Source organism: Borostomias antarcticus (assembly GCF_949987555.1).
Source record: "Borostomias antarcticus genome assembly, chromosome: 8".
Classification (NCBI taxonomy): Eukaryota; Metazoa; Chordata; class Actinopteri; order Stomiiformes; family Stomiidae; genus Borostomias; species Borostomias antarcticus.
In genome coordinates, this window is record NC_140241.1 from 20,899,840 (window position 1) to 20,912,563 (window position 12,724).

At 46.9% G+C, this 12,724-nt stretch overlaps 1 protein-coding gene across 1 annotated transcript; it reads right to left on the reverse strand.

The window, feature by feature from the left end:
- Window positions 1-31: 31 nt before the first annotated feature.
- taf1c (TATA-box binding protein associated factor, RNA polymerase I subunit C) lies at window positions 32-10,325 on the reverse strand. Its single transcript, XM_084442522.1, has 13 exons — window positions 10,161-10,325; window positions 9,665-9,776; window positions 8,068-8,120; window positions 7,894-7,977; window positions 7,695-7,753; window positions 7,075-7,293; window positions 4,779-4,913; window positions 4,593-4,664; window positions 4,192-4,327; window positions 3,667-3,795; window positions 3,038-3,218; window positions 2,383-2,520; window positions 32-2,064 (listed from the first exon to the last, which is right to left on the reverse strand). Exons 1-13 carry the CDS (start codon window positions 10,296-10,298, stop codon window positions 677-679), a joined length of 2,844 nt encoding a protein of 947 aa, XP_084298648.1. The 5' UTR covers window positions 10,299-10,325; the 3' UTR covers window positions 32-676.
- Window positions 10,326-12,724: the final 2,399 nt, after the last annotated feature.

Genomic DNA, 12,724 nt, shown 5'->3' on the forward strand with positions numbered 1-12,724 from the left:
GGGGGCGGGTATGTGCCTGGTGGCCTGTGAAGATTTGTAAAAGTCGGTTTGCATGGTGTTCTGAGAAGTGTGTTTGTGTGAGTCCGTTTGATCTTGTAAACCTTTTGCCAATTTAGGTTGTAGTTGAGTAACTTAACTATTTGGACTGTATGTGAGAAATAACGTAATGGTGCAGCGTCACCCAAAAAAATGCCATAAAATGTAAAAAATGTAAAAAACATGTACATTTTGTAATGTAAAAAAAAACAACTGTGAATAGTACTTTGTAGATATTAACTTATTTATTATTTTTTGCCAGCTATGAGAAAATCATAAAAAAAATACTATTTTGCATCTGTCTCACGCCTCTTCATTTCAACTGTTTATCATCATCCCTGGATTTAGAGTTTATCACCACCCAGGGATGATGTATTTTGGCCCACGCTTCAAATCTTTGTCTCAGTCTATTAGTCACTAGTGTAAATCCACTGCCCTGAAGTCCACATTCAGATTTGAAAAGAAAAACAAAGACAAGAATCAATAACAAGGGTACCAATATCAGTATCTTACTGTACAGCATTTTAAACCAAGTTTGACTCACCAGAAGGACAACACCATGTCACTGCGCTTCTCCTCAACCAAACCAACTACCTGTGGGCAAAGACGACCCCTTGACCTCGTTAGTTCCATCGGTCACTTAGAAGCCGATACGAGACTTCTTCCTCTTCTGCTGGGATGAGGGTCCGGCCCAGGGGCTTCTCTGGGAGGAAGGAAGAGTGGACACCTGGGAGGGGGTGACTAGGGGGGCACTACTGCTGCCCTCACCGAAGCCCCCCGGAGAGGGCTCCTGAGACCCCAACAGGGAGCCTAAGTAGTCCTCACTCTGTCGTTTGGGAGTCCTCTGAGACGGCGTACTCCAAATGTCCGCCATCGTGGCGTCGGCCTCGTCTCTGTACGGCACGGAGCTGCTGATTGGCTGCGGCCTCGGGCGCTTCTGGGAGGTCGCGGAGGCGCCGGGCGTCCCGAGTTCCGAAAGGTCGTCCCTGAACGTGGAGACGCCCGTGCCCTGGCTGTCCGTGTCGGAGAACGCGCTGGTGTTGGAGGACCAGCCCGACGAGCAGTCCAGGTCGGACTGGTAGGTGACGGAGGAGGTGAAGCTGTCGGAGAGCTCGGCGCGGCCACGCCCCCTCCACAGCTTCTGGCGGCGGCGTTTCCGGCGCAGCGCCCGCAGCTTCTCGTCGCGGTTGGCGCCCAGCTTCTCGTCCCACCACCCCTTCCAGCCGCCCCCCCAGGACGCAGTCAGCCTCTGGCTCAGCTCGTCCGTCCACCGCGCCGCCTCCACGAGCTCCGGGACGGGGACCGCCTCCAGGGGCGGCTGGTAGGTGGTGCCGTGGACCAGCACCTCCCCCCTCCTCATCACCTCCTTGAATTCTGTCCTCAGGGCCCGTCGCCGGTCCTCCTCCAGCGGGTCTCTGTGAAGGTCCTCGCCGGGCAGCGTGAGGACATGGCTTGTTTTGCGCTTCCTGTGTGGGAGGCGCTGCTTGTGGCAGCCCTTGTGGACGAGCTTGAGGAGCCACTTTTTCCACATGAAGAGAGCTTCATCGCTGACGCTGGCCGGGCTCGGGCGTCTGACGGACTGGAGTTCAGGCGCTGGAATGACAGGAGTCTTCTTGCTGCCACCATCTCCTAATTGTTGTGTCACAATTGTCTCAGAGTCCGAAAGTTCCGACTGTAATTCGTCGGGGCTATCGTTGACGACCACCTCTAACTCGGGCCTAGAGGTGTCCTGCCCCTCAGATTCGGAGTCCTCAGTGGGACAGGGAGACGCGGACGACTGCAAGCTGCCTCCTCCTCCTCCGCTCCGGCTCTCTGATATTTCCTTGGACGTTCTCCGTGGCGTATCGGCCGAGGACCTGTGTTCTACCGGGGTCGGTTCACCGGTGTCCTCGGAGTTCTGGGCCGGCGCCATTGTCCCCTCCTCTCCGGTCTGTGGCGTCAGCACCTGGTAGAAGATGTCCCCGGCTTCGGTCAGCTGTAACACAAAGATACACTCCTCATCTCCTCTCTGCGGGACACAGGTCAGACCTGACGAGAGAAAGAGAGAATTTTTTAAAATGTTTGTTTTGTTTTTTATATACTAGTAAAGAGAAACGCGCACATCCACGACCAGACAGGGCAGGTGCTCAGTCGAAGGTGAAGAAACAGCTCGCACACCGCTAGGTTCCAGTTTCTACCATTTATCTCACCCGAAAGTGTCTCAGAGTAACGTTGACGAAGAGCACGGTGCTCGAAACGTTACTCTTGAGACCGTTTCGGGTGCGCTAACTCATAGGAGCTGGAACCCAGCGTTGTGCGAGCTGTATGTTAAACACAAACGTATGTTTAGTGAAGGACTGGTCTTACCAGCAGCAGGCAGGGCCAGTCTCTCCTTGGCCGCGTGCTGGCGGTGGGGGAGGTGGGAAGGCAGGTGGCGAAGGCTGTCTTTGGGCCTCAGCAGGGCCAGAGGGGGGCCTCGGGTGCAGCAGGCCTGCTCTCTGCCACCTGAGAAGCAGCGGGGGGGATTCACTCACACCGAACTCGCGCGACACCGCAGACGGCGTGATTTTGTGACAAGGCAAAGGGGTTCGAGCAGGAGACTGTCGTCCCGTGGTTACAGAAACACCAGGGATGGTCGAACACCAGGCCCTCTACCCATCCTGTTAGAGGCTTTACCCTTTAATACAGAAAGTACAGTGCCAACATTCCAAATATTAATTGGATTTTCCCAAATTACTAGAAAGTGCATATTCTCAGCTTTCAGGAAGCGTTGGAATGTTGGAATTTTAAAGATTAAAAAAAAATATATATTTTTTAATGATTATTAAAAGTTTTTTTTATTTTTTGTAAAGATTTATTTATTTATTTTACAAATTTTCCAGTGACACGGCAGTATTCAAAGGGTTAAACTGCTCATGCGAGGTGTGTGCGCATCGGAGGGGTTCTGTAAACAACGGTCGCTCTCACTGGCAGGTTTGTGAGTAGCCCGAGGCGCCTGGGACGAGTTAAGCTAATTACTGACCTGAATACTGCAGGAGGGTCAGCTGCTGGGAGCGCTGGGAGCCCAGGACCAGCTTGGTGGCCCCTCCCCCGGGGGCGGAGCCTGGCAGGGCCTGGGCAAACATGGGCGGGTCGTCCATCATGTGATCCCACTTGATCATGGGAATGCAGGGGAAGCGCTCGTCCATGATGTAGGCCGAGTACTGAAACGGAACCGAGCGCGGACGACCGTCAACACCACCGACAACACCACCACCCACCACCACCACAACAACAACCACACCAACAACAACCACACCACAACCACACCAACAACCACAACATCAACAACAACCACACCAAAACCAACAACCACAACAACCACAACAACAACAACAACCACAACAACCACAACAACGCCCACCGCCGGGTATCTGGAGACGCGAGACAGGGTCTGAAGAGGGACGGGGGAGGCTGCTCAGGTGACTCTACCTGCGTGGTGATGAGGTGATGCTCAGGGGACTCTACCTGCGTGGTGATGAGGTGATGCTCAGGGGACTCTACCTGCGTGGTGATGAGGTGATGCTCAGGGGACTCTACCTGCGTGGTGATGAGGTGATGCTCAGGGGACTCTACCTGCGTGGTGATGAGGTGATGCTCAGGGGACTCTACCTGCGTGGTGATGAGGTGATGGAAGCTGTGGACGTCTCTCAGGTATCTGGACAGGATGAGTCTCTCTCCGCTCTTACAGTCGGGGGTGGAGCCGATACGGAACAGAGTGTAGCTTGAACTCTCATGGGTCTGAGAGAGAGAGAGAGAGAGAGAGAGAGAGAGAGAGGGGGGGAGAGAGAGAGAGAGAGAGAGGGGGGGGGGGAGAGAGAGAGTGAGAGGGAGAGAGAGGAGAGAGAGAGAAAGAGAGAGGGGGGAGGGGAGAGAGAGAGTGAGAGAGAGAGAGAGGAGAGAGAAAGAGAGAGAGGGGGGGGAGAGGGGGAGAGAGAGAGAGGGGAGAGAGAGAGGGAGGGAGAGAGAGAGGGGGGGAGGGAGAGAGAGAGAGAGAGAGAGAGAGAGGGGAGGAGGGGTGCAGAAAAAAAACAAGTTGCCAGCATGTTTTTCATAGGCATTAAAAGGCAAGGCTTCATTTCCATCAGACATGAAAAAACGATCCAATTCCAGCTGGTGTGAGAGTGACCCTCCTACCCTGATGTCTGTGAGCTCTGCTCCCGTCCGGTCAGAGTAGACCACCACCCTGGGGTGCGCCGAGAAGTCACACCAGCGCCACGAAGACCTCGTGTTGAAGTAGAGGTTACTGTGCTCCTTTCTGAATTTCTGTAGGCTATGATGAGAGAGCGTTTGATTAAGCGTCTAACGGCACCGATGCACTATGAGTTGCTCCGGTTCAACTTCCAAGCCTTCAGGACTGCTCGCTGTAAAGCGCATTGTGTTGCCTCTGTGTATGAAATGCGTTATACAAATAAAGTTTGATTTGCTTCGAGAAGAGTATCAGAGATTCCTCGGTTGAAATGCGAAGAGGCGACAAAGAATGATGTCTCAAATACACAAAGATCCATCCTTTAAGTGGACGATTAAAAATCTCTCACCCACTTCCTACTGTCCACAGGTGAGCGGCTCCACTTTCACTGGCTACAAGCAGTTCTCCTTGGATATGGGGGCTGCAAAAAAATATATACATTAGTCATTTATAAAGGTTAAAATATACCATTTTAACAAACACTATCCTGTTTTGACAAACACACAAGCAGCAGGAAGAGAGAGAGCATGACCACCTGGTAGTCAGACAGGTAGCCGGCTCCGTGGTCTGGATGACCTCCAGGGTGCAGGGGTCGTTCTGGCCGACCTTCCACACCCCACACTGGTAGTCTGAGCGCACGCCGACGTAGGCTGAGACAACAAACACACCGCTCCGTCACTAACAAACAGCATTCGGACGTTACAGATTTGTCAAATGTCCACGACGTGAGATTCACTCTCTCGCTGCTCAGCGCACATGGGAACACCGCGTCACAATCGCCGTGAACAGGAAGAAATGTGCATGAAGGAATCCCAGTTTGAGAACAGCGTAGCACATGTCAAGAGATGCAAACACAACCGTGAAGACAGTGAGAGACAGGGTTAGCAAAAGTAGAGCACTGCTTAAAATCAACTTGGTGGTGGGAATGGGCCATCCTACAGATGGAATATAGCCTTGTGCTAAATCCGGCTTTTTTTTTTTTACACTGTCGTGTATAGATGTTTTTAATGCATCCATTGCATGTGTCTGTGTTCATCAAAATGCATCGTCCCGTCAAAATAAACAAAAAAATAATAAATAAAAAAAAAGTTAAAGCAATGCTTACATTCATCTTGTGGTGTGCCAATGCTGATCTGCCTTATAGTGTCATTCAACTGGAACGAGTAGGGGGCGGAGCTTAAGTCAATACTGGGAGGAAATCCTGCCGTGTATTCAAGCTCTACTCGATGGAAATCTGAGGAATTGTATTAAGGAGTGTTACCACTGTGTGGGCACTTCCAAATCAACAACAGAATCAAACATTCTCAATACCCGACAAAAATCAAAATGTAATTCTTAATACAAGTAAAAGTATAGCTGCAAGCAGCAATAACGGGGGCCAAGCACAAGAGCGCATCAAAGGCAACAAACAAAACACGCCATAGTCACGTCTGAGCTACGTGGTCACGGAAAATACATTGAAAGCGCGATGGGGGTGGCCTGACACAAAATCCCTTATATCGACATTAAAATTGTATCTGGAGATTGTGTCCAACTAGTAAGTTGTAGAACATGCCATGGCTGACTCATCCAAGCAATATGAACCCAATTCGGCCATGGGGGGCACTACAGCAATCGATTACATTTTAAGTCACCTTTAAGCTTGTTATAGCGCCATCTTGTGGCAAATCAGCTTCATCTCTCTCCAGTTACCATCAGGCATAGCCATACATCTGTCTCTGTCCATGAAGCAACATTCGTCCAAGGCTGGGATTCATCAAAACGCCTCCGGCGTGACTCACACACATTAAGTCATTTCCACTGAGCACAGGATTGTGGGTCAGAATAGCCAGAAAAGTGTGCTGGCTTGCATACTGCAAAATATGACTAGATGTAGGAGAACATCCTGGTATTTTTTGACATACTGCATGTCACACACTATGTATTGGGACATACATCAATTTTTAGCATACTATATAGTATGCAAGTATGCAATTCGGAACGCAGCCAAAGTTTCGCCCCCATTTTGTTTGACCAGCCCAATAATGGTTGGTTCGCCTCCAGATACTTGTAGTTATATTATATGCATACAAAGTTATATGCCATTCAATCCAACAATTTTATACAACCAATTTATACACCTTTATATGAAAGGCCACACCCTCTGCAATTTTCATAGGCGCATAGAGGCTCTGCCTTTTTACTTTTTTTTTTATTTTTTATTTGACCGAAATAGAACTTAAGATATTGGTCCCTAGACCATTTGTATGCAGATTTGTGAAAATTCCTAAAATTAGATGGATTTTAAGTGTTACAAAAAAAATTCAAAATGGCGGAATATCTAATGAACCAGATGTTATGGGTTTTTGAGGTAAATTTGTTCCTCGTGACGATAGGCATGTGTGTGTGCAAAGTTTCCTGACTCTGGGTCAGCAGTCCCGAACAGCGCACTGCTACCAGGCAACGAGCCATTGGCTACCGGGCTGCAGAAGGACCAGGTTAAACTAGCGCAGTCTATCGGTGCACCTGGCCTAGTAGACTATTATCTCTTGTCACGCCCATAACGGGGTAGATATTACATTTCGCACGCCTCATGTCCAAGGGGGTAATGTGAATGAAATTCAAGTCTCACCAAAGTGTTGTTTTCCTACTTGACTGTTGTTCTAACTTTGTAGTTCGTTCTCATAGATCAGTCTGTTAAAACTACAAATTGTTCCTGTGTGACATCAAGTAGGAAAACAAAACACTTTGGTGAGACTTGAATTTCATTCACATTAAGCCGGTACAAAGCTATGACAAATAACACAACAAGAAGGATACTAAGGGACAGAAGGCCAGCTTTCCCTGGGTACAACAAATAGCCTTCCTGGATGGTGCTGGACTCGGTGAGGGGAATATAGCATAGAGCGCCCCCTGTGGCCTTCTCAGAGAACTGCTCCAGTTCCCCTTGTTGAGTAAGCTCCTCATGGAGAAGACTGGCCAGAAGTTCAGGAGGTATGTCAGACATGACGTCGGAGAGGAGATTGTAGTATCCCATCTCTCTTGATGCTGACAGGCGGGTGTATTCACACCTAGAACATTCACAGAGAATGTGTTAGAATGGTGTTTTCTGATTAGGGCTGGGTTAAAAAAAAAAAAAAACTATTTTAGCAACACTAAACAAATCGATATTGAATCGAATCGAGATAATCGATTCTGAACCTTGTGAATCCGAATCGATAATTGAAATTCGAATCGATACCCAGCCCTATTTCTTTTTTTTTCTTTTTTTCCCCCAGCCCTATTTCTGATTACAGTCCAAGCATCCCAGGGGTAAGAAAAGTACAAAGCAGCAGCTACAATATTATAGACTATATAATGGAAAAACAACACTAGGAGCTTGTGTGACACATAGGGAGAGTGAAACATTGCAGACTAAATGACGGGTAGCTTAAAGAGTAGAGAGCGTAAAGAGTAGAGAGGAACTTCTTACTGTTGGTACGCCAATGACTCTGTGAACTTCTTAGTGAGAGGCACGTGATACCCACCGTCCTAAGTTTAAAACAATAACATATAAAAATGGATCAACTATGGTAAAGATATGATTAAAATAAAGTTGACATGGCATGCGCCAAGGCTAATGAAATAGCATTTCAGCATAAGTGAAATCTCAATCACAGCATAATGATCACCTTTACACAGGGGAGATGTTCCTCCAGTATTTGGCTCATGGCACCAAAAGCATCCCGGTTGTGATGAAGGTAGAAGTACGACATCTACAAAGCACAAGTCAATAGCATCTGTTAGCATTGTACCATCATGGTATGTGTTGCGAGTGATGAATGAACTGTGACAATTGTTCTTACGTGATCTGAAAAGTCCAATGGATCCGTGTTCGCAGTTGAGAGATATTTACAAACTAAATAAGAAAGGGGATTTAATTGTGTTGTCAGTGACAGAAAAACAAAATGGCAAATAAATTATTTGTACTATTTAAAGGTCAGGATGAATACATGATTCAATTCAGTGAACACATGTACAGGGTTCGAAATTAACACCCGCCAAGTGCCAAATGCGGGTATATTCTTCATGTGACGTGTACATTTTGGAAGCCACCTACACTTTGACAGGTGACAAAATATCAGCATTGATGGTTCAGCGCTTAACAAAACATTAGCCTTAGACAACTTTTTCGCAATAAATATCAGCTTTGACAGAGCGCGAGTAATGAATGAGCCTTGGTGGCTCATTCAGCGCAGCGAGAGCACAAGTGGATGCGCTTGGTGGTGAGCGCAGCTCCTGTAAACGGAGCACTCAGTAGGTCTGGATGATACTGTGCACCATTAACAAAAAGAGCTGTAAAACGATTTGGGGGACTATCTCTCGCTTGCTAGGTACAGTTACTTCTCAAGTCCAAACACCCTTTTGTTTCTGCCGCACGGGATCTCCTGCAGAGATCTTAACATCAGCGAGGCAGGATGGGTGGACCACACCTGGCGTGCGGAGTGGGAGGCAAACACCTCCAGACTCTGTGATTTCATCCCGGCTGCCAGTCCTTCCTCTCCTGGGATGGACTTACCCAGACCAGCGTGGGTGAGGCTTAATCGCCTCTGGTCTGGTGTCGGACGCTTCCGCTCATCGATGCACAGATGGGGCTTGGTATCCTGTGCAGCGTGCGAGTGTGGCGCCAAGGAACAAACCTCAGACCACGTCATCCAGGACTGTCCGATATATCGGACACCCAATGGAATGCTTGGCCTGACGGTTTCGGATGACGAAACGGTGACATGGCTCCTGGAGGTGTGCCCGGATATATAACTCGGGTGACCCCTCACCCAGGCTCGGGGTGGTAAAAGGATAGCCCCTCGGCCCCGAGCCTGGGGTGGAGATGACACAACATCAACCGTATTGTGACAGCAAAGAGTTTATTTCAGATTGCTGGCTAGCATAATCAGTTTTGTGAAATTTGTTTTTTACAACTGGTCAGTTGATGTTTCACAGTAAATTATCGAGAAAAATTCGGGCTAGGTAGCTAGCACTATAAAAGTCTACTTGCTCAGCTGGCATGTTTAGGGCTCATTCATAGCTAGCGTATAAGTGTATTATTTAGATATGGGTTGAGTACTTGTTACTGTACATCGATATTTCCGGTGGGGGGCAGGACTACAGCTGCACCTGCTCTATGGAGCTGCGGCAGCAGGAATCTGCTCTAACCACTGTTTTTATTCATCACCATAATGTGTTATTATGCAGATGAAACGTGCGGTGTGTCTACGCGACACAAAAAGGCGGTAGGCTATATTTTTTGGCTGGTAAAAACCGGTTCGGCAGGTAGAATTTCCTATCTACCAGACATTTGGCTGTTGGGATAAAAAAAAGAAAAAATAAAGTTATTTCCGACCCCTGTACATGTGATTGATTGACAGGACATGTAGACAGGGAACACTAGCCAGCAAACGTTACCTTTTTTTGGTTGAAACAGGGGCAGCGTTACGGGTTCAACTGGCAGCCATGACTCTCCCTTCACTTGATGCTGTGTTAAAAAGCTGAAGTGCGCTGGTTGACTTGGAACATCCTAGAATGATATTGACATTTACAGAACAGTGTTAAGAGTATCACCACGGTACTCCAAACAATGACGGTAAACAAACAGATCAGAAAATAGGCTACTTACGATGTTGTAGGCTATCAGCGAGCTAACATTAACTGGTTAGCTAGTGCCGGCTAACTAGCTCGTTAGCTAACAAACACATGGGTTTAGCTAGCTACATAAGCCTCTTGGGAAGCAAGATAACATCTAGAGAGCGCGGTACTGGGGTTTTACTAGTGTTTGTAACATCCACACACATAAACCCACAATATATAACGGTATATTTTTTATACGATGTCGGCTCCTGCAGCAGGCATCGTGGCATTCAAGTTGCTGTCGTCACGTTAGTAGCATTAGCTAGTTACCCACCTTATGTTGACTACCGGCGCTTGCGTCGATCACTCGGCCATACGAACCCCAGCCTCCACAATTATGAAGGAATGTCGATTTAGGTGGGCCTGAGTTGAAATAAAGTGGAAAAAGCTTCAATGGGAATTTATAATCCATGTTGGTAGTGTCTCAAACTTAGCTAAACCAGCCCGCAGTGACACGCCTCTGCATGTCCAGCTGACTTAACAGGTTGAAGTACGGGCAATTGACGGAAAAAATAAAGCAAAAATGTTATTTATTTTCTCCGATCTCCACGTTTTTGTAATTTACATGTATTTTCGAAAAGTGATCATGCTTCTACGCGCGGAAATTTATATAAATCAGTCGAAAGCAAGCATTGTTGACAACACACGTGCTAGACTAGCTGCACCGAAACGTGGTGTTCTCCTCTAGGTAGGTAAACTGGTTTTGTATGCCGGCGATTCCCCAAGATACGTTTACGGCGAGGAGGAACTATCTATCTCAACTTTATTCTTTGTCCCTCCCTGTGCAGTTATCTTCTATTTATGTGTTTCGTTTTCATTTCCAGCCTCCATAACACATTTTAGCGGCCGTTTAAAAGGTAATTTGGCGTAGTTAAAGGGGTGGAAAATATATGAAATCCCGTATAATCTCCGCCCACAGAATCTACAACCGGCTGTCCCAGGTATTCAAAACGTGGTGGCCGTAGCCTCGCGTCACCAGTCTCTCCTATGGCGACCCTGCCGCGTGCGTTGTGTATCCAAAGTGCAGTCATGGACACCATTGGCCAATAATGAAAACCTGAAATAACGTTTCCTGAATTGTATTATTGTGCTTTATTGATGCCTTTGGCAGTTAGACTGGAGGGAAGCTTTGTCGAGCTGTGATTAAATATTTCAAATTTAATAGGTCTAAGTGACGAAAGTGCTCCCATTCGACCACCAGGGGACGTAGTAGCCTAGTATCATTATAACAAGAGTATGGAATGCTAAGAGGGGACACTTTCTGGCACCCGCCTGAAGAGGGCGCTCGCGTAGCTTGCCGCCATTATGGACTGTCATCTGCTGCCGAATTCATCCAGTCAGGTCAACATGAAGACTACAAATCAGCTGTGGAAAAAAAAAAACACTGTTCTGAAATAATTTGTCATAACTATTAGAGTACAGTAGCTAGTGCCACTCAGTTATAAACCCAGATGGCTTGGGGGAGAAGTTATTTACCAGTAGTATGAAGGTTCTGAGTGAGTACAACAGTGTGGTGTGTGAAAGGAATAAGTCATCTACATGGTTACGGTAGTTACAGTATTGTTACACATCAGAATCCATCACATCCCACGGAAGGAAAACTGCTGTATCTCTCAGCCAAACCAGAAGACAAACAGAACATTCCTCAAACTCAGTCATTAATAACAAACTTGTATTCGTGTAGCTTTGTTGTAGCTTTGTGGCAAGATAAAACTTTATTGTCCATTAATTGACATATAATGGAAATTTGTCTTATAAATATAAAGTGCATAAAAAACAGACGTAAAATTAATTTATACAGTGTTCTGTGTTCTGGGGCTTTGGGGGAGGGGGGGGGGGGACTTATTGTATTATAGTAAGTCCTTGTTTAGAATGGTCACAGCAGAGGGCACAAATTATTACTTGTATCCATTCTTCCTGGCTAGTGGGACCTTGAGTCTCCTGCCAGATGACAATAGCTGGAATGATGGGGTGGGTGGGGTCATTGTAGATAGGGTTGATTTTTTTGTTATGGGCCGATTGTACAGGTTCTGGAGTTGCAGTTGATTGTCTCTGGTGATCTTGCTGGCCTGGTTGACCACCTGAGTCAGCATGTCCCTGTGTCTAACTGAGAGGTTCCCAGACCAGGAGACGATGTTGAAGGTGAGAACACAGTGAGAGACCTGTAGACCCTGGTCAGGGTGTGTTTGCTGGTTGAAGAGCCTCAGTTTCCTGAGGAAGAGAGACATGCTGCCTTGCCTTTTTATAGATGTAAACTGCGTTGGTCTGAAAGGTGATTTTACTGTCAATGATTGTTCCCAGGTATGTAAGGAGTGGCCTGTTCCACTTCTTGCCCCTTCATGATAGCAGGCTTGAAGCCCTATGCTTCTCCCATCCTACCTCCCAGACACAGCTCCTGGGTATTACTGAAGATGGCTAGTCTAGCCAAGTTGTACTGTAGCTTGTATGTAAATATGGACATGAACATCGATGAAATAGAAGTGTAGCTGGGATGTACATCTGGTATAAACATAGATGAAATAGAAGTGTAGGTAGGCCTATGTCAATTTGTATGAACATAGATTTCAGTATGAAAATAATTTCTGTGGAAATTAAATTCAGTGAAAAAAGGGAAAACCTTGTGTCAAGTTTTACTTTTTGTAAACCTGTGTGGATGCAGCTGTATCAGTCTAGAATGAGTAACTTGTATAGTATTTGTGCAGATTTAATTGTATATTTTCATGAAGACTGAGATCATAATAGTGGGAATTCCAGATTTCTGATTTATTATTTAGTAAACGCAAGTGTCAACATGAAAAAGTGAGTGCTAACATCAGCTCCCTCACCAAAAAAGCACAG